This window comes from Polypterus senegalus, chromosome 10 (genome assembly GCF_016835505.1).
Source record: "Polypterus senegalus isolate Bchr_013 chromosome 10, ASM1683550v1, whole genome shotgun sequence".
Taxonomy (NCBI): Eukaryota; Metazoa; Chordata; class Cladistia; order Polypteriformes; family Polypteridae; genus Polypterus; species Polypterus senegalus.
In genome coordinates, this window is record NC_053163.1 from 42,539,353 (window position 1) to 42,560,332 (window position 20,980).

General features: G+C 37.2%; 1 protein-coding gene across 1 annotated transcript in view; it reads left to right on the forward strand.

Annotated features, from left to right (window-relative positions):
- Positions 1-20,980, forward strand: part of LOC120537109 (interleukin-13 receptor subunit alpha-1-like) — a 110,393-nt gene that overhangs the window by 69,375 nt on the left and 20,038 nt on the right. The window contains exons 7-8 of the mRNA XM_039765769.1: positions 3,436-3,565; positions 8,080-8,167. Coding sequence (XP_039621703.1) covers positions 3,436-3,565; positions 8,080-8,167 — 218 coding nt within the window. The remainder of the gene's footprint in view (positions 1-3,435; positions 3,566-8,079; positions 8,168-20,980) is intronic.

Here is a 20,980-nt window from a genome sequence, read left to right on the forward strand (position 1 = left end):
CTTTTAATAGATATTCATCATCTTCTCAAAAAAAATCTGAGCACTTAAGAAATAGATTGCATTACATCCAGGTTCCGCAAAGAAGCACCATTACAGTGTCAGAGTCAGCTCTCAGGGTAACCTTGGAATATTGTTCAGGGAATATAGCAGAGGTGAAAGCAACACTGTCAAACATTTTTTGACTAGTCTTAAGGCAGCTTCCCAATTGTTTGGCAAACACACTGTCCACTATCTCTGTTGTGAGCTTGTATTTGAGCCAGATTCTAAAGAAATCTCCTGCAGTCAACTGATCAGACTGGAGATTCTGTGTTGCAACTTCAGCAGTTTTAAAGCATCAGCAAGACTGCTGCTCCCAATCTCATTCAGTCGGATTCATGTGTAGATCTGGGTTGGTAGTGACAATATCTCACAGATAGGTTTGAGGTTGCACAGATGCTCCAGCATGTCGTGAGTTGAATGTCATCATATTACACCATCAGTTATGGCTCTCTTGTGACTCATTCTCTTTTGAACTGCACCCACAGCTTGTGTTCAGAATTTTCTGATAAATCTCACTTTTGCAATAAGGTGATGAGTTACTGCAAACTGTAATGTATGGGCTGAGAATCTTAAACTATGCAGAAAGCCTATTGGATTACCTTAACTGTCCAGCTCAACAGCAAGTTTCTCCTACCTGACTCAGACTGTCCTGCTTTGTGCAAATCACCATCCTGTTGTTCTGCATTTCGGATGTCAAAAACCATTCTTGAATCATTTTTGCTCCATTGTCAGTGGTGATTGAATACATATGGTTTAAACTTAGATTATATTCCCTCAAGGCTTTGTGCACAGTGGAAGATATACAGTGCATCTGGAAAGTATTCACGGCGCATCACTTTTTCCACATTTTATGTTACAGCCTTATTCCAAAATGGATTAAATTCATTTTTTTCCTCAGAATTCTACACACAACACCCCATAATGACAACGTGAAAAAAGGTTTACCTGAGGTTTTTGCAAATTTATTAAAAATAAAAAAACTGAGAAATCACATGTACACAAGTATTCACAGCCTTTGCTCAATACTTTGTTGATGCACCTTTGGCAGCAATTACAGCCTCAAGTCATTTTGAATATGATGCCACAATCTTGGCACACCAATCCTTGGCCAGTTTCACCCATTTCTCTTTGCAGCACCTCTCAGTCTCCATCATGTTGGATGGGAAGCGTCGGTGCACAGCCGTTTTAAGATCTTTCCAGAGATGTTCAATCGGATTCAAGTCTGGGCTCTGGCTGGCCCACTCAAGGACATTCACAGAGTTGTCCTGAAGCCACTCCTTTGATATCTTGGCTGTGTGCTTAGGGTCGTTGTCCTGCTGAAAGATGAACCATCACCCCAGTCTGAGGTCAAGAGCTCTGACAGAGTGAGCATCGGGTTCTTGGTCACCTCCCTGACTAAGGCCCTTTCCCCCTGATCGCTCAGTTTGGATGGCCAGCCAGCTCTAGGAAGTGTCCTGGTAGTTTTGAACTTCTTCCACTTACGGATGATTGAAGCCACTGTGCTTATCGGGACCTTCAAAGCAGCAGAAATTTTTTTGTAACCTTCCCCAGATTTGTGCCTCGAGACAATCCTGTCTCGGAGGTCTACAGACAATTCCTTCGACTTCATGCTTGGTTTGTGCTCTGACATGAAATGTCAACTGTGGGACCTTATATAGACAGGTCCTGTGCCTTTCCAAATCATGTCCAATCAACTGAATTTACCACAGGTGGACTCCAATTAAGCTGCAGAAACATCTCAAGGATGTTCAGGGGAAACAGGATGCCCCTGAGCTCAATTTTGAGCTTAATGGCAAAGGCTGTGAATACTTATGTACATGTGCTTTCTCAATTTTTTTTATTTTTAAAAAATTTGCAAAAATCTCAAGTAAACTTTTTTCACATTGTCATTATGGGGTGTTGTGTGTAGAATTCTGAGGAAAAAAATGAATTTAATCCATTTTGGAATAAGACTGTAACATAACAAAATGTGGAAAAAGTGATGCGCTGTGAATACTTTCCGGATGCACTGTATGCTGCTTTATACTGTACAGTATTTCTCTGCAATTTCCCTGGCCAACAGTGTTCTTAGCATAATTTGCTCACCATCTGTATACTAGACATTAATTCCAAGGAGAAGCATTCTGTATAAGTCACAATGTCCTTTTTACAATTAGTAGTTTACCAGTTTATGTCCTATGTGTAATATTTTACATTTGCTTACATTAAATTTAATTTGTCACCAAACTGCGGAAGCCTGTGTGCTGTCCAAGTCCCTCTACTGTATAATGAAAAGCGAAGACATTAACAGTGACGAGCTCCAAGCAGGCCTTTTTCAGTGTCTCAGTGTAATGTGAACAAATGTGTTGTACTGCATTTTCAGATTAGAGAGTCCAAAGTCAATTGGCTTTTAGCCTGCCTTTCAGTGCTGCTGGTTAACAGCTCACCTTTGCATCATTCATCAAAAAGTGAAGAGTGCTTTTCCTGAATATGGTGCTGTAATTTAACACCTGCAATTTTATCAGTGCATCCCCCCAGCTTGTAATTCAAGTTGTTGGTTGCACAGTCATAGCTAATACATTTTTTGTATGGTTTTTCCTACATCTGCCCCATCTTTATCTCATATTTGTTAATCTGTATTTGTTCAAAACAGTTACTATAGAGGAAGATTTACTGTAAAAAAAACCAATATATAAATCACAGATTATGCTTCTTGACTTGTCTTTGGTTTGACTGTTTCTGGATATCTAGCTTTCTGCTAAAGTTGTTTCTAAATTACATTTTGATTCTAATCATATTTTACTCATTGTGAAGCGCACTGGCACTTACATGCTGACATTTAGAATGCTCATAAAGGTTGTTACATGAGTTGTCACAGAGAAGAATTTCATGGAAACAACAATGCAGGTATAAAAGTGAAACTGAGTTTTATAAAATCCTAAATTTTATTAGAGAATATTTATTGTTTGCTTACCTATATTGACCACCATTTTTAAGAAAAATCCTAATAGATGTATGGTTTAAAAATTAAAATAATAAATATGCTGTTAATTATACCATTTGGGGATGAAAGAGGTGCTGAAAGTCATGTGACAATTCGGAAAAATTGATAATAATTTATATTGTATGTATCGGCATAGATCTGATGCTTAGATTTCAAAATGGCATTCGTTGCATTGTGAAAAATCTGGAGTTAGCTTAAGTGATTGCTATATGAGTTGGGTTTGTGAAAGTTTTAGTCTATATGTATTAAGATATGTTTAAATTAATGAAGTGGACTTGGTATTGTTATAACTGTTTAGGGTAATCACATTCATGATTTTAATGCCACTATCCTTTTGGAGATTTAAATTTATACTTAGTCATTTTTTTTGTCTTGCTTATATGTTCATTTTTTAACTCTCTGTTGCTTTCAAGATTTCTACAAGAGAAAACTCTGCAACTGTTCCTATTGATCCTCACTTACAGTATGCCTTTAAAGTGCGTTCAAAGTATGATACCTGCGGTGATGGCAGCTGGAGTGAATGGAGCAATGTGAAAGAAAGTGGTGAGTATAGCAAAATGTTTAGTATTAAGGAAAGAAATTGTGTGAATGTAGAGTAGAATGTTGATTAATCAAACTCATTGGGATTAAGAATGGTTTGCTTAATCAAAGAAGTAAATATCCAGATTATATGAAACAAAATGTTATTAGACCTACAATTAAATTATTGTTAGCAAGGTTATTACCACTACAATTTGAAATATTAAGTATTTTAAAAATTTGATTTAGAAAATGGTCCGTACATAACAACCAAAGAAATTTGAAGAAACAGTGTATACAAAATGGTATGTATTTTGAACCTTACTAATTACCACACAACAATGGATCAATATAAATGCTTTCCTGGAGTTGTTTTGTTTATGTTCTTGGAATTATAATTCATGTATTCTTTTTTTTTACATTATGGCAGTGACATCAATTCAAAGCCAATTTACAATATGTTTTTGGATGTTTGCCACAATTTTGTGACCATTTTCATAGGCATGGTCATATATTTTGAGGTGACCATTTCTGTTACCTGTAATATGACTGTTAAGATCTGCTGTTTGTTAATTGGAAGAACTGCTAAACCAACTAAAGTAAGCAATTAATAGACAGATTTATATTATTGATATTATTATATTAATGTAATAAACCCACTAAAACTATTATAAAAAATATATCCTCCCCAGAATTTAACAACAATTATAAAATTGTCCTAAGAAAATTCACAAGTCAAATCTTCAGAAAGTATAGCAACATTTATATGAAACCAACCACAAGGAAGTGCATCTGAGAATCTCTGCTTGCAAAATCTATCAATGCTACCACAGCATGACTTAAGTAAAATGTTTAAAGGCACCTGACCTGCTTGATTGCTCACCTACTTAACTGGGGACTTGCTCCTTTATTTTTAATTAGAAGTACACAGGGAATAATGTAATTAAACAATAGAGGAGCAAACACCAGGTAATTAACAAAACAGAATGATTGTTTAATTACGTCAAAATAAAATAAGCTCTACAGTGGGGAAATAAGGAGATAAAAAATAAATAGCAAAGAAAACAAGCTGATTTTATTTATTAGGTAATAAGCCTCATACAGTGCATCTGGAAAGTATTCACAGCGCATTACTTTTTCCACATTTTATGTTACAGCCTTATTCCAAAATGAATTAAATTAATTTTTTTCCTCAGAATTCTACACACAACACCCCATAATGACAACATGAAGAAAGTTTTCTTGAGATTTTTGCAAATTTACTAAAAATAAAAAAATTGTATCTGAATATTAACCTTGCAAATGCGAAGCACAAGAGCAGGCGTTTTTAGAACTAATCAGTGACTGTTTTTTAACTCAGTATGTTAAAGCACAAAAACGGGGTGAAGCCTGTCTGGATTTAGTATTTTGTAATAATCAGGATAGAATTGAGGTTGTAGAGGTGATTGAACCACTAGGGTCAAGTGAATCATATATAATTAAGTTCTCAGTGTTTTGTAACGGAGCAGATGCAAAGATTAAATTAAGTATAACTTTGGTAGGGCAAATTTTGTGCTGATGCGGCAAAGTCTAAATAGTCTAAATATATTGGGATAAGCTTTTAAATTGTGAAACAGTCGAGGGTTATTGGAGCAGGTTTAAAAATGTTTTACATGTAATGCAGGACAGGTACATACCTAAATTTGGAATTAATAGGAAATTTAAAATAACTCCGCAAGGAGGAGGTGAAGTGGATCAGGAATAGTAAAGGGAAATTAAAAGATAGTGAAATAGTGGACTCTCTTGCATTTTTCTGAGGTCTTCATAGGAGAGGAAGTGGATAATCTTCCAATAGTAAATGAAGGTTATGAGTAATTAAGAAATTGTCCAGGGAGAAGTACTGCTCAGATTAAATAGGACCAGATAATACTTACCCTCAAGTTCTTAAGGAGGCTAGCGAGCACATATATAAACCCTTGACACACATATTTAGGAAATCATTGCACACTGGGGAGATTCTGAAGGACCGTAAAATGGAAAATATTATCCCATTGTATAAAAATGGTGACTGGGCAGATCCAAAAAGCTATAGGCAAGTAAGCTTAAGATACATCAAAGGAAATTTAATAGAATTAATTATTACGGATAACATGGATCAGCATATGGCAAGTACAGGAGTTTTTCTGAACAGTCAGCATGGGTTCAGAAAAAGGAGTTCATGTTTTACCAACATGCTGGAATTCTATGGGCAAGCAACAAAAAGCTATGATCAAAGTAGAGCATATGATATTATTTATCTTGACTTTCAGAAGGCATTTTATAAGGTGTCACAGATTGGGCATCAAACTAAAACAAGTGGGAGTTCAGGGAGATGTTTGTAGATGGGTACAGAATTGGTTCGGACATAGGAGGCAGAGGGTGATGTTGCATGGAACCTCATCAGAATTGGCTGATGTTAAGAGTGGTGTCTGTCTGAGGTGCAACCTTGCGGCATCGGATGGAATGAAACATAATGTCCCAGATGTGTTCTGCTGGATTAGGTTAAGCGAGCGTGGGGGCCAGTCAATTGTATCAATTCCTTGATCCTCCAGGAACTAACTACCTGCTCACTCTCGCCACACGAGGCCAGGCATTGTCATTCACCAGGAGGAACCCAGAACCTACTGCACTAGCATAGGGTCTGAAAATGGGTCCAAGGATTTTATCCTGATACCTAATGGCAGTCAAGGTGCCATTGTCCAGCCTGTAAAGGTCTGTGTATCCATCCATGGATATGCCTCCCCAGACCATCACTGACCCACCACCAAACCAGTCATGCTGAATGATGTTACAGGCAGAATAGTGTTCCCCACAGCTTCTCCAGACCCTTTCATGTCAGTCACATGTGGTCAGGGAGAACCTGCTGTCATCTGTGAAAAGCACAAGGCGCCAGTTGTGGATCTGCCAATTCTAGTATTCTATGGCAGATGCCAATAGAGCTCCACAGGGCCCACTAGAGGATGTTAGGCCACCCTAATGAAGTCTGTTTCTGATTGTTTGGTCAGAGACATTCACACCAGTGGCCTGCTGGAGGTCATTTTGTAGGGCTCTGGCAGTGCTCAACCTGTTCCTCCATGCCCAAAGGAGCAGAAACCGGTCCTGCTGATAGATTAAGGACCTTCTACGGCCCTGTCCTGCTCTCTTGGAGTAGCTGGCTGTCTTCTGGAGTCTCCTCCATGCCCTTGAGACTGTGTTGGGAGACACAGCAAACTTTCTGGCAATGGCATGTATTGATGTGCAATCCTGGAGAAGTTGGACTACCTGTGCAACCCCTGTAGGGTCCAGATATCGCCTCATGCTACCAGCAGTGACACTGGCTATAGCTAAATGTAAAACTAGTCAAAAAACATTCAGAAACGATGAGTAGGGAAAATGTCAGTGGCCTCCACCTGTTAAACCATTCCTGTTTTGGGGGTTGTCTCATTGTTGCCCCTCTAGTACACCTATTGTTAGTTTCATTAACACCAAAGCAGCTGAAACTGGTTAACAACCCCATCTGCTGACCAGATCAATATCCCAGAAGTTTCATTGACTTGATGCTATACTCTGATTAAAAAGTGTTCCTTTAATTTTTTGAGCAGTATATGTAAATGATTTAGATAGGAATACATGTAAAACAGATCATACCAAGAAAGGTGGATTGGCAGATAATTTGTAATCCGTTAAATCATTACAGAAGGACTTGGACAGCCTACAAGCTTGGCCAGATTTGTGGCAGATTAAATTTTATGTCAATAAATGTAAGGTATTACACATAAGAAGTAAAAATGTTAGGCTTGAAAATGCAATGGACGGTCTGAAAATCAAGAGTACACTTTATAAGAAGGATTTAGGAGTCATAGTTGACTCTACGCTATCAACTGCCAGACAATGTTCAGAAGCCATTAAGAAGGAAAACAGAATGTTAGGTTATTTAGCACGATGTGTGGAGTACAAGTCCAAGTAGGTTATGCTCAATCTTTGTAATGCATTGGTGAGGCCTTATCTTGAGTACTGTGTGCAGTTTTGGTCTCCAGGCTACAAAAAGGACATAGCAGCACTAGAAAAGGTCCAGAGAAGAGCGACTAGGCTGATTCCAGGGCTACAGGGGTTGAATTATAAGGAAAGATTAAATGAGCTGAGCCTATACAGTTTAAGCAAAAGAAGATTAAGAGGTGACATGATTGAAGTGTTTAAAAATATGAAGGGAATTAGTACAGTGGATTGAGACTGTTATTTTAAAATGAGTTCATCAAGAACACAGGGGACACAGTTGGAAACTTGTTAAGGGCAAATTTCGCACAATCATTATATAGTTTTTCTTTTTACAGAGAACCATAGACACTTAGAATAAGCTACCAAGTAGTGTGGTAGACAGTAAGACTTTAAGGACTTTCAAAACTAGACAATGTTTTTTTTAGACAAATTAAGTGGCAGAAACTGGCATGCTTTGTTGGGCTGAATGGCCTGTTCAAATCTAGATAATGTTCTAATTAGTAACAATGTTAAATTTGTTTTTCTATATTTTTTTACTTTTTTAGAACACATCTATCAAATGGATAGAATAATCTATATTGCCCCAGTTGTGGCAGTCATATTTGCTTTGATTACTCTCTTCTACATCAAAAGGTAAGCCTTTGCTCATGTGCAAAATCTTAATAGGACTAGATTTTATTTTTTAAGCAATATTATGAAATTTTGCTCATATGAGATGTTTTGACATTTAATGCCTTTTACTTGTTAAAGATCCTTTTAAATCTTGAAACAATACTGTACAGAAGACCAGGCAGCATCCATAATCATTATTTTATGAAAGATTACTAGCAGAGGAACACACTAGTGTTCTTGGGGGTATGCAATAGACCAGAAATGTACATATTTTCTAGTACAATTTTCTGATCATTGTTTGGTATTGGTTGCTTGGTTCAGTTTTCTTTACCTTGACATTGGCCTTGTTCCATGGAATTTCTCAGTTCATTAACTGTTCTGTTTCTGGCACTTATTTATCAGTTATTACGAAAGCGATGATCACAAAAATGAGTGACTGTTAGGAAAATTACACTGTAAATTAATAACTGAATCCAATATAGATGTCCTTTTATTACTAAAAGCTTGTAGTTAGTTATCTGCCAAGCATATCTTATCATTTCACTGTGACTGACTCACTAAAATACCAAAGCAACATCTAAAATAAAGTAGGTTCATTTACATATAGTCAGAAAGTATTTCAGTTTATACCAATCAATGTTCAGATAAAAGTTATATTCTAACACATCATTGTTTTAATATTATCTAAAGGTCCCAAAATAGTTGATCGGGTTAAAGGTTTTTGGTACGGACACATTTACCTGTAAATTGAACTTTCTTATTTCCAAATTCTTAAAAATAAAATGTTTTTAATTATAATTATCTCATTGTTCCCTTCTTACATGTTCAGGACACAGCAGGTACAGAATATCATAATTTCTTGGGAAAACACACTCAGAACACCATAAATTCAAAAAGAAATCATAAAACACTAAGATTAACTTTTGGGTTGACCTCTAAGTGAATGTTCATTCTTAGTGAATGTTTGCAGATAATAATAAGCTCTAAGCTTTAAAGATGAACGTTCAAGCTTCCATTTAAGGGAGTCCCTGGATAAAGGTCCTGGATACTGTAGTTTGGTATTTAAAGTGAATACTCAAATAACAGAAAGAAAATAAAAACTGTAAGAAATTAGTAAAACCAATAGCATTAATGCTCATTTAGAAACCAAATAACTTTCTGTACCTATGGAATTAGGTAAAACCAATATTAGTATGAGGGAACACCAGCTGCGTATATTGGAATGTCTGACCATATAGTCGTTAATTATGTACAAAACTGAAGGTAAACTTAAGCACTAGCCATAGGGTTAGTGATATGGACAGTTTTAATCAAACCCTCAAGAAGAAAGTCTACTATTTCCCAGACCATCTGATCCTTCTAGCTTTTCAGCTTTGATTGATTCTACTCTCACCAAGATTCCTAATAGTGCCAAATTAGCCTCTCAATTAAATATGTCAATGTCAATTTATTTATATAGCACATTTAAAACAACATAGGAATGCTGTGGCCAAAGTACTTTACAATAAAAGAAGAAAAAACATACAATTAACATAAATAGAAATAAAATATATGAACATAAATAAAATAAATAAAAAATAAAAGTAATGTTACATAATCACAATGAGGAAACCATCAGTATTACTTTTTTTTTTTGGAAATTTTATTAATTTTATTACAATCATTCCATACAAATCAATCAATTTTTACAAAAAGTAGGATTGAGAACAAGTCGACCCCCACCCCTGAGAGAGAGAGCATGGCCAACGGAGTAAGACTTAAGGTTTGTAAACATACCTAAATTGATGAGTTTGATAAGCCAATAGAGATGAATGGAGAAGAAAAAGAAATACAGAAATAATTGCTTCCTCTGTGCTTTAACAGCTTATTCTATAATATTACTGATTAGTTCCTGCCATGCTTTGAAAAAAATCTGTACAGATCCTCTAGCTGAGTATTTGATTTTTTCCAGTTTCAAATAGTATAAAACATCAGTTTCTGACTTAAAAGAGGAGAGTTAGGATTCTTTCAATTTAGCAAAATAAGTCAATGTGCCAAAAGTGTAGTGAATGCAATCACAGTTTGTTTGTCCTTCTCCACTTTAAACCCATCTGGAAGAACCCCAAACACAGCTGTTAATGGGTTAGGAGGGATTGTGACACCAATGCTGTCTGAAAGGTAATTAAAAATTTTGGTCCAAAATGATCTAAATTTGGTGCAGGCCCAAAACATGTGACCCAGTGAGGCTGGGACTTGATTGCAGCGTTCGCAGGTTGAATCTTGCCCTGGAAACATTTTGGAGAGTTTTAGTCGAGACAGATGTGCTCGATATATAATTTTGAGTTGAATAATTGCATGCTTTGCGAATATGGAGCTTGAGTGAATTCTCTGCATTGCTATTTTCCACTCCTTTTCTGATATATTAATTGAGAGATCTTTTTCCCAGTGTCCTCTTGGATCTTTGAAAGGGAGGGGCTGAAAAATAATTTTATATATTGCAGAGATGGTGTCTGAGTCCTTGAAATTGAGCAATATTTTTTCCAGCATGGACGAGGGTGCAAGATGAGGAAAATTGGGCAGGTTCTGTTTAACAAAGTTCTTAATTTGAAGATAATGAAAGAAATGTGTAGCTGGAATGTAAAATTTGGAATGTAATTGTTCATAGGATGCAAAGACGTTGTCTATATAAAGATCTTTAAGCAAATTAATCCCAAATTTTTTCCAGATATTAAAAACTGCATATGTTTGTGAAGGTTGAAAGATGTGGTTCTCTTGCAGAGGTGCCACAGATAAAAGCTTCTCCATCTTAAAATACTTTCTACATTGGTTCCATATTCTGAGTGAGTGAAGCACAATAATAAAATAAAACAAATAACATAAATAGAAATAAAATATACAAACATAAATAAAGAAAATAATAAATAGAAGTAATGTTACATAATCACAGTGAGGAAACCATCAGTATTACTGAAAGTCACGGAATGCAAGTGAATAGAAATGAGTCTTTAATCTTTCTTTGAACAGTTCAATTGTAGACAACTCCTTAATGTAATGAGGCAAAGAGTTCCACAGGCGAGGAGCAGCAGCTGCAAATGTTCTGTCCCCCTTAGTTTTACACTTAGTACAAGAGACAACAAGAGACAACTGACCAGAAGATCTAAGAACTCTAGATGGCTGGTGTACGCACACAATTCGGATAAATAGGCAGGAGCAAGCCCATGTAAAGATTTAAAAACTAGCAATAAGATTTTAAAATCAATTCGAAATCTGACAGGCAGCCAGTGTAAAGAAGCTAATATTGGAGAAACATCATACTTTCTTGCCCCAATCAGGAAACGAAACGAGCGGCAGCATTCTGGACCAACTGTAACCTGTGTATCAGGGATTTCAGGTGCAGTAATCAAGGCGTGAAAAGATAAAAGCATGAGTGGCTTTCTCAAGATCCCTAGAAGATAAAAAAAGGCTTGATCTTACCTAATAGACGAAGCTGAAAAAAGCAACTATTGATTACAGAATTAATCTGTTTCTCAAAAGAGAGGTTACTGTCAAAGATAACGCCAAGATTGCAGAATTGAGGTTTGCAAAAGACTGAGAAAGAGCAGAGAAATCCAAGACCAATTTGGGCTTTAGCTGATGGACCCAATATAAGCACCTCAATTTTATTTTGATTCAGATCAAGAAAATTATTAGCCATCCAGGATCTTAGTTCAGAAAGACAGTTGTGCAGTTGATTTATTGCAGAGTTGCAGACAGGAATATAAACCTGAGTATCATCAGCAAAGCAGTGAAAAGAAATGTTAAATTTCCTAAAAATAGCTCCAATAGGGTGAAGGTATATAGAGAATAAAATAGGACAAAAAATGGATCCCTGAGGAACACCATAGTTAAGAGGAGCAGTAGACGAAAAATAGGAATTTAAAGTCACTGAAAAGTGTCTACCAGTTAAATATGACCTGAACCAGTTAAGAGCAGCCCCTTTAAGCCCAACAAGATGTTCATGCTGCAACAGCAATATCTCATGGTCAATAGTGCCAAAGGCAGCGGACAGGTCAAGGAGGACAAGGACTGCAGCTCCACCTGAGCCAGTAATAATAGAGATGTCATTGAATACTTTCAGGAGGGCCGTCTCAACACCATGATAACGTCTAAAGCCAGATTGGTAGATCTCAAATAAATTATTGGAGTTAAAGTGATCAACCAATTGATTATAAATTATTCTTTCAAAAATTTTAGCCCAGAAATGGCAGTTGTTTAGGTTAAATATTCCAGTGGTTTAGCCAGAGTTTTATTCCTAACTCATATAAATTGTTGTATTATGTACTATGCTTTCAATGCTATGTTTTCTAATTTTTTTATAAATAAAATCCAAGACATTTGATCCAACTTCAATCTTCCGGGTGTTGGTCCTTGTGAAACAACACCAGCCCCTTTAAGGCCAGTGCGCATCCATTTTACTTCCTTTCAATCTATTTCCTCTTCCCAGCTAGCTGATATAATCCTGCATATGAAACCTTTCAATTATCCACTACATATTTTACCATTACACCTATTTAAAGATAGTATACATACAGAACTGAGTCACTTAAGGAGGACTTCTTTTATTTGTTTTTTCTTTACATTTCTGATGTTTTCCACTGTTTGACTTTTGCTTCTGCATATACAGTGGAACCTCGAGATACGAGTTTAATTCGTTCCAGCACTGAGCTTGTATAGCGAATTTCTCGTATCTAGAACAAACTTCCCCATTGAAAATAATGGAAATCCAGTTAATCCGTTCCGCATCCCCAAAAATATCAACATAAAAATCTATTTTCCTAACAAATAACACCGATAAATAATATATACAAATGGAACCTCGGTTTGCAAGTACAGTAACTTGGTTTACGAGTGTTTTGCAAGACGAGCTAAATTTTTTAATTAATTTTGACTTGATAAAACGAGCAATACAAGTAGTATGGATACACTTTGTCTGCTGAGCGTCATGTGAGCATAACTGAGCTGATGGTTCTTCTCTCTTGTGCGTATCTCTCTCGCTCGCGCACGCGTCTCTCTCTCTCTCTCCTTATCTCTCTCGCTCGCTCGTGCGCGCTCTCTCTCTCTCTCTCTCTCTCTCTCTCTCTTTATCTCTCTCGCTCGCGTGCGCCTCTCTGTCTCCTTATCTCGCTCGCGCGCCTCTCTCTCTCCTCTTGAGGCAATCGCCTCTTATTCTCCATCTGCATGTCCGCGATATTTTTGGATACGCTTATACAGCGAACTGCTACAGTGAAACAATGAAATCACAAGCGCACAAACGATCCTCACGCTACGGGAGAACAAGGAACACCGAGTGAGCGTCACGCATAACCACAGCCTGGCTCGTGGCTGTTCACGAGCCAATGCTCGTATTTAGATCCAAATTTTTCGCTCATACTTTCCTCTTATCTTGAATTTCTCGTATTCAGAGGTGATCGTATCTAGAGGTTCCACTGTAGTTGGCTGCTTGCATCTGTCTTTTCGTTTTCTATGTCTGTGATCACTTCCTAGCCAGATGTCATTTGACCAAATACCATATTAATTCAATTTAACTGAGGTGTAGATTTTGTTGTTCTTTCTTTCTCTCTCCTTCCTGACTCAGATTTTTTGAGTTCTCTTCTTACTGGATTACTTTGGGTTTTCATTTTTTTTTTTTGCTTTTACTCTGGCTTCATGAATCACCCCTCTTTTTAGAGAGATGGTAATAGTGAGAACAAGTGCAGGCTTGCTAAAGGTTCTGTTTAGCAACAAGAAATGAGTGAGTCATATTCAATTAAATTAAGATTATTTTTGTATGGTGCTTTTCAGATAGTGTAGGCACAAAGTGTTGTGACAATATCTCAGAGAAAATGCAAAATTCAAACTTTACAAATTACTAATTACATAATCAGTCCACATGAAGACAGATTTGTTTAAAACATATGGAAAACTAAGTATTTTGAAACTGATTAACATAAATGAAACCAAGATCTATCCATTAATTTTATTGTTCATCTATGACCAGGTGTCAACAGAAAGAGGAAAAGAGAAATTCCACTCAGCAGCATCTCTGGAGAAAATAAGTCTCTGCTGGGTCCACAGTCAAAATAACATAGAAAGTTTAAGACACAGTCAGGCACCATCACAGTCCTTGCCTACCCCTCCTCAATATTTTACAATAGAGTTTATAATGGGCTGTCCTATCTAACAACAGCATCTTACCAGCCATTAATTACAAGTCTCACAGTATACCAAATGTCTTCATCTATTTCAATGAGCAGGAAAACAGTTTGGAAAAACATCAGTCACACCAAGTACCTCGGCAGAATGCCAAGAAGAGAAAAAGAATAGAGAAGGGTTAGTAGCGGTCCATAATTATTGTAATACTTATATTTTTGTACAAATGGCTATGGATGTCATTTTCACAGCTAATCAACAGCTCTAGTCAGAATATAGTATACTAAAGCAAGAAGTTCTCAGTCTAAATTTAAAAGCTGAGATATAAGGTGCTGTAATATGAGACAAGAAACAATATGAAAGTTTGGGGGTTCCACCCCGTATAGTATCAGTTTTGCCAAAAAATTATAAATCAAACCACGAGAAGTCACAAAGCACTGAGCCATAACATAGACTGAAACTTAACAAAAGTGTTACAGCTTTATAGTTGTGGGAAAGGAAGAGGTGTGTCTTTGGGTGGAAGTGAGGTCAACAGGGTTATAAAATGCTGCTGGAAGTGGGAGGAGATTTAGGCAAGTCTGTCTTCTGGAGGTCTGCAGGAGAAGGGAAGAGGCATTAGTACCATGAATTAACCGCACACACTGTGTTTTATTCCCACTTAAGCTCTTAGATTGCTTTCCATGTGCATGTGTATGACAGGGCCCATGAGCAGGCAGATTGTTCCACATATTTGGGTCCCTGTAAGTGAAATCTTGACCTCTATTATTTGATTAATCCTTTAGTCCTTGAGATCTTAATACTGGTAATTAGTAATAATTTGAGATTAGTAACCAGGGCCATGACAATTTAAGGCTTTAAATGTTGGAAGGGAGATTTTGAAATCCACTCTAAGCTTAACTGGAAGCCATTGTAAAGACTTAATAACTGAAGTTATGTGTTTGTACTTTCTATTTCTTGTAATGATTCTTGCAGCAATATTTTTAATTAGTAAAGCTGAATACTGGATGATTTCAACAGCCAGTTAACAAATTGCAGTAGTCAATCTTACTTTAACTGTATTAGTGATATGCAGCAGAGTGTTATATTACGGGGATCATGATATAATAGCCACACTGCTTTTTTGATTTAAACTTCAAACAAGGTTATAGCTGGAAGAGTTGTGTTTGAATAGTTCTCAGAAGTATGTCTCAAAACATGAAAACTTGCGGCCTCTGTATAGGTGAAAAGGTCTTACTGAAAGGTACACAGAAGGTTTTGCATTACAAGTTTACCTCTTCCATAGATTAATAAAAGATTTTACCATTAAGGGAGGAGACAGCAGTGAAGGAAATGGCAGGGAAGAAGATTCCATTTTTGGAGGTTTTTTGTAGATGAAAGCTTCTCTGTGAAACATAACAAAGAATATCAGCTGTCTGTGGCCAATTGAGGTAAAGTTAAAAATGGATTAAAAAAAAGCAATAAGATCTAACAAAAACAGAAACACATATAAAACAATTTACATGAAACTGCAATAAATAAAATATTGTCTGTTGATGGGGACCCCTTGGTAATAGTCAATTTTCATTATTAGTAGAACCATTACATGTTTCATTCTAGGCTACTCAGTTCTCCCTAGTTTCAGTAATGTAACACCTAATAAATATCTTTAATTCCTGATTAGTTTTTTCCAGTTGACCATTGCTTTCTGCTTAGTACAGTATGTCTCCTACGTACAAACGAGTTCCGTTTCAAAAATATAATTTTTCACTTATTTAAATAATTTTTAATTTATTGGATATGCACATTCACATTTTGGACTTACTGTATCTGGAAGATTAACTTGAACATTAGTCCTTTTGCAAAATATTTTCCAAAACCGATACACTAACTGTGAACCCTGACTTGAGATGATAGGAAACCCATGGAGTTAAAAAGAGTACTTGAGAAATATCTTGACTAGTCTTTGTCCCAAGAGGAGTTTCTTTAAAAGAATAAAATGTGCAGACTTACAAACACTGTGTACAGTGACAAAAATTACCATACTTCCAAAGTTAGTAAATCAATAATATAATCCATCATTGTCTCCACCTAAGGCCTGGAGTGAAGAGCATTTTAAAGTTAATGGCCCTAAGCTGTTGGTGAGAACAGACTTGTTAACTTCTGATGGATTTAATGTCACTGAGCAGTATTACAAATAACATGCAAAAACCTGTTTGAACGTGGCTTTGCTCATTAGTAACTCAATTGTTTATTTGGCAGAATTTAGATTCTGGTCCAGCTGAGAACTTCATTATTTATTATTTAAATAATCAATAGCAGATTCCAAAAATTAACTCTTTGAACCTGGTAGGTCTATTTTTCAGGCCAGCCACATTAGAGGTATATACCCAAAAGGCTAGTATAACAACCCATTTTATTAAAAAAAATCCAATGTCTCTTTTTCTTTCTGTGTTCATGCCTGTATTTCTGTTTTAAAAAAAATTACATCAAACGTCTCATTTTCAAATGAAATATTTTTTGCAGATACAGTGGGTTGCAACAGTTTGGGCAACCTTGTTAATAGTCATTATTTTCCTGTATAAATCGTTGGTTGTTACGATAAAAAATGTCAGTTAAATATATCATATAGGAGACACACACACAGTGATATTTGAGAAGTGAAATGAAGTTTATTGGATTTACAGAAAGTGTGCAATAATTGTTCAAACAAAATCAGGCAGGTGCATAAATTTGGGCACCGTTGTCATTTTATTGATTCCAAAACTGTTAGAACTAATTATTGGAACTCAAATTGGCTTGGTAAGCTCAGTGACCCCTGACCTACAAACACAGGTGAATCCTATAATGAGACAGAGTATTTAAGGGGGTCAATTGTAAGGAGACAAATTGGTTCAAATATATTAAAAACAAAGTAGAAACTGATTAACAAAACAAAACATGTGTACCCATCAGCTAACATGAGACATTGTGTAAATGCTTCCCTTCCTCCCCGGCTCTCCTAGGACAATTTCGCCACATATGGCCAAGCCAGCAGTATACATAGCACAGCAGCCTCTGTCCTCCTGGTATAATCCCTCTGCAAGACTGGAAACAGCTGGGAAACTCTGGCTATGCCCCCTTTTTCGTATGTATGTAGCCTACAAATTTTATAAAAATAAATGGTCCTTTTTCAACAAAAGAAAAGAATATAGCATTGAGTTGCATGGCATTATGATAACTGTCCCCCTTATGCCAGTGTTAACTGCGACTTGTTAAGATTACTTTAATCCATTCTTAGTTGTTGCAATCAGGTTAGGGACTGAAGGAATCAAGAATAAAAAGCCTCTGGTTCAAATCCTCCTTTATTACAACTTCTATTAATCTTAAATTAAAAATTAATGTACATCCACTGACTTAAATCAGGTGAGGTAACTGTTATCATTTGAATTAATCATTAGCCAAACCTAAATTTCAATTTAATTTTTGTGTGTGATATGTTTGATCAAATTTTTTATAATCTTTTTGTTTGGCTAATTGGCATCTTAAATATATAATAGCCAGAAGCGTCTTCAGGCGGGGACATGGCAGCGGGGCAAGAGTGGTTCCTGTGCACAATGCAGGAGCTCACTTAGTGAGAGTTGCAGGATTGCCCATGACAGTAATTGGCACCAGGAGCTGCTGATTGCCACAGCTGTGCCACATTTTAAAAGGTAAGCATGAGTGGAATAAGAAAAAAGTAGAATCAAAAAGAAGAAAGATGGAGGTTAAAAGATGAAGGGAGAGAGAGAGAAAAGGCAGGAGTGAGGGTGAGATCTGGAGCAAGTGAGGGCAAGAAAGACAGAAAAGGCAGACAGCAGAGAGGAAGTCCTTCAGAGTGTGTGAACAGCACTCGGATGGCTGATGGACACTCCATGAGTGACCTGGGAGCCGGAATGGCCTGAAGCACTGCTCAGTTGTAGTGACTCGCTGAAGAGAGGCAGCACAGCTGCAGGGGAAAAAGGCTAAGAGAGACATTCTGTGGGTGGTGCCATGGACAACAGGGACTTGACAATAGCAGTCAGAGGCCCAATGGGTTGCCCTGCCTGGTGCCAGAGAAGGCTAGAAATGGCCAGAGCCTGGGTGTAGCACTGAAGGTGGGCTGATCTGTTGTATAGGCACCTTCTTGGCTTCAAGGACCCATTAGGGTTAAGCCAAGGGGTTAGTAGTTTTAGAAGAGTGCACCAGGGCTCATGGTTTTTAAAGACTGCTCCATGCCTGTGTTTAACCTCATTTTAAAGGAATATGTATTTGACTGATTTTTAATATCCACATCTCAACTTTTTTATGGATTATTTATTTATTGGACATTTGATGCACTGCACAATTTTTGGACACTGATGTTTTGATTTGCTTTAATAAAAGCACTGAACACTTTTCATTGCCCCTTGCTTGGTGTGTTTGGCCTCATCTGCTCAGCTCAGCTCATCCCAGTCATATAAAATATTCTGTAGTAACTGAGCAGAATTAAAACAGCATGAAATAGTTCAGTTTATGATCAATAGCATGTGAACAGAGTGCAGTGAAATTCTTTCTTGCATGTCTAATCAACATGAAACACCAATGTCATTTTTGTGCAGACTCCCCATCTAATGTGAATGGTTTTATTCACCCGTATTGATACAAAGCCAGTTCATTTTTATTTAATAAAAAGTGGATCTACCACTCTCTTATACACAGACACGGCAATCAGGCAGGGTTATGGCCAAGTAATAATGTTCCCTGAATTTATGATGTTCCTTGCATCACCCATCGATGACAGGTGCTTATTCGAAGTGAGCCACTACAGCGCTGGGAGCCTGTGGTTGCCCCGGCAACAGATTTGCGTCTTCCACAGACACATCGGTTGCACTTCAGGTCGCTCTTCAGTGTGTCGTTCATTTGGGGCAAGTCCCAGAAGAGTTTAGAAACCTTACATTTCCCCCCTCAGTTCTGTCTAGACCAGTGTGGGCAAAGCGACCATCAAAGCTGGGCTTTTGTAGGCAGGAGAGAACGTCAGCATTGGTGTGTGTAGCCCCAGGATGGTAGTGAACATCAAAAGCAAAAGCCTGCAAACCGTTTGTAAAGCCATTGTAGCAGGGCATGGTCAGTCACCAGGGTAAACCCTTGTCCCCAGAGATAGTAACAGAGGGCTTCCACCACCCTCTTAACTGCTAAGCACTCCTTTTCAGTAGTCGAATAACTACGCTCCCTGGGTAGCAGCTTTCTACTGTGAGACATGATGGGAGTATTCTTCCCTCTCAGAACATTGTGAGAGCACCACTCCTAAACTGAAAGCAATAGCATCTGTTTGCAGAATAAATTCAGGATTGCGCAGAACCGGGGATGATGGTAAAGTGGCTTTCAGGTCCACGAAAGCTTTCTCAGAGGCGTTGTTCCAGACAACACTATGATTCTTTCTGCCCTTTGTCAAATCAGTGAAGGGGGCAGCCCAATGCGTAGAATTGGGAATGAACCATCTGTAATACCCTGCAAGCCCGAGGAAGGCACAAACCTGCCTCCGTGTTTCGAGACGGGAAGAACTTTTTTTTTTTTTTATTTATTAATTTTATTACAATCAATACATAGCAATCAAGTTTTAAAAAAAAAAAAAGAATTATGCTAAGAACAGATCGATCCCCACCCTTGAGAGAGAGAGCAAGCCAAACGTGTAAAATTTAAGGCTTTTAAAAATACCTAAATCAACAAATTCTCTGTGCTTTATAAATCATTTCAAAATATTACTGATTAGATCCTGCCATGTTTTGAAAAAGTCTGCACAGATCCTCTAACTGAGTATTTGATTTTTCCAATTTTAAATAATATAACACATCAGTTTCCCACTGACTTAAAAGAGGAGAGTTTGGGTTCTTCCAGTTTATCAGAATAAGTCTGCGTGCCAACAGTGTAGTGAATGCAATCACAGTTTGTTTGTCTTTCTCCACTTTAAGACCCTCTGGAAGAACCCCAAACACAGCTGTTAATGGGTTAGGAGGGATTGTGAGTCCAAGACTGTCTGAGAGGTAATTAAAAATTTTTGTCCAGAATAATGTTAATTTGGAGCAGGCCCAGAACATGTGACCTAGTGAGGCTGGGGCTTGGTTGCAACGCTCGCAGGTTGGATCATGCCCTGGAAACATTTTGAGAGTTTTAGTCGAGACAGATGTGCTCGATATATAATTTTGAGTTGTATAATTGTATGCTTTGCATATGGAGCTTGAGTGAATTCTCTGCATTGCTACTTTCCACTCCTTTTCTGATATATTAATTGAGAGGTCATTTTCCCAGTGTCCTCTTGGATCTTTGAAAGGAAGGGATTGTAAAAGGATTTTATATATTGTAGAGATGGAGTCTAACTCCTTGAAATTGAGCAATAATTTTTCCAGCGTGGATGAGGGTGCAAGATGAGGAAAATCTGGAAGGTTCTGTTTAACAAAGTTCCTGATTTGAAGATAGTGAAAGAAATTTGTAGCTGGAATGTTAAATTTGGAACGTAATTGTTCATAGGATGCAAAGACGTTGTCTATATAAAGGTCTCTAAGCAAGTTAATTCCAAATTTTTCCAGATATTAAAACTGCATATGTTTGTGAGGGTTGAAAGAGGTGGTTCTTTTGCAGGTGCCACAGAAAGAAGCTTCTCCGTCTTAAAATGCTTTCTACATTGGTTCCAGATTCTAAGTGAGTGGAGCACAATTGGGTTATTAGTGTATTGCC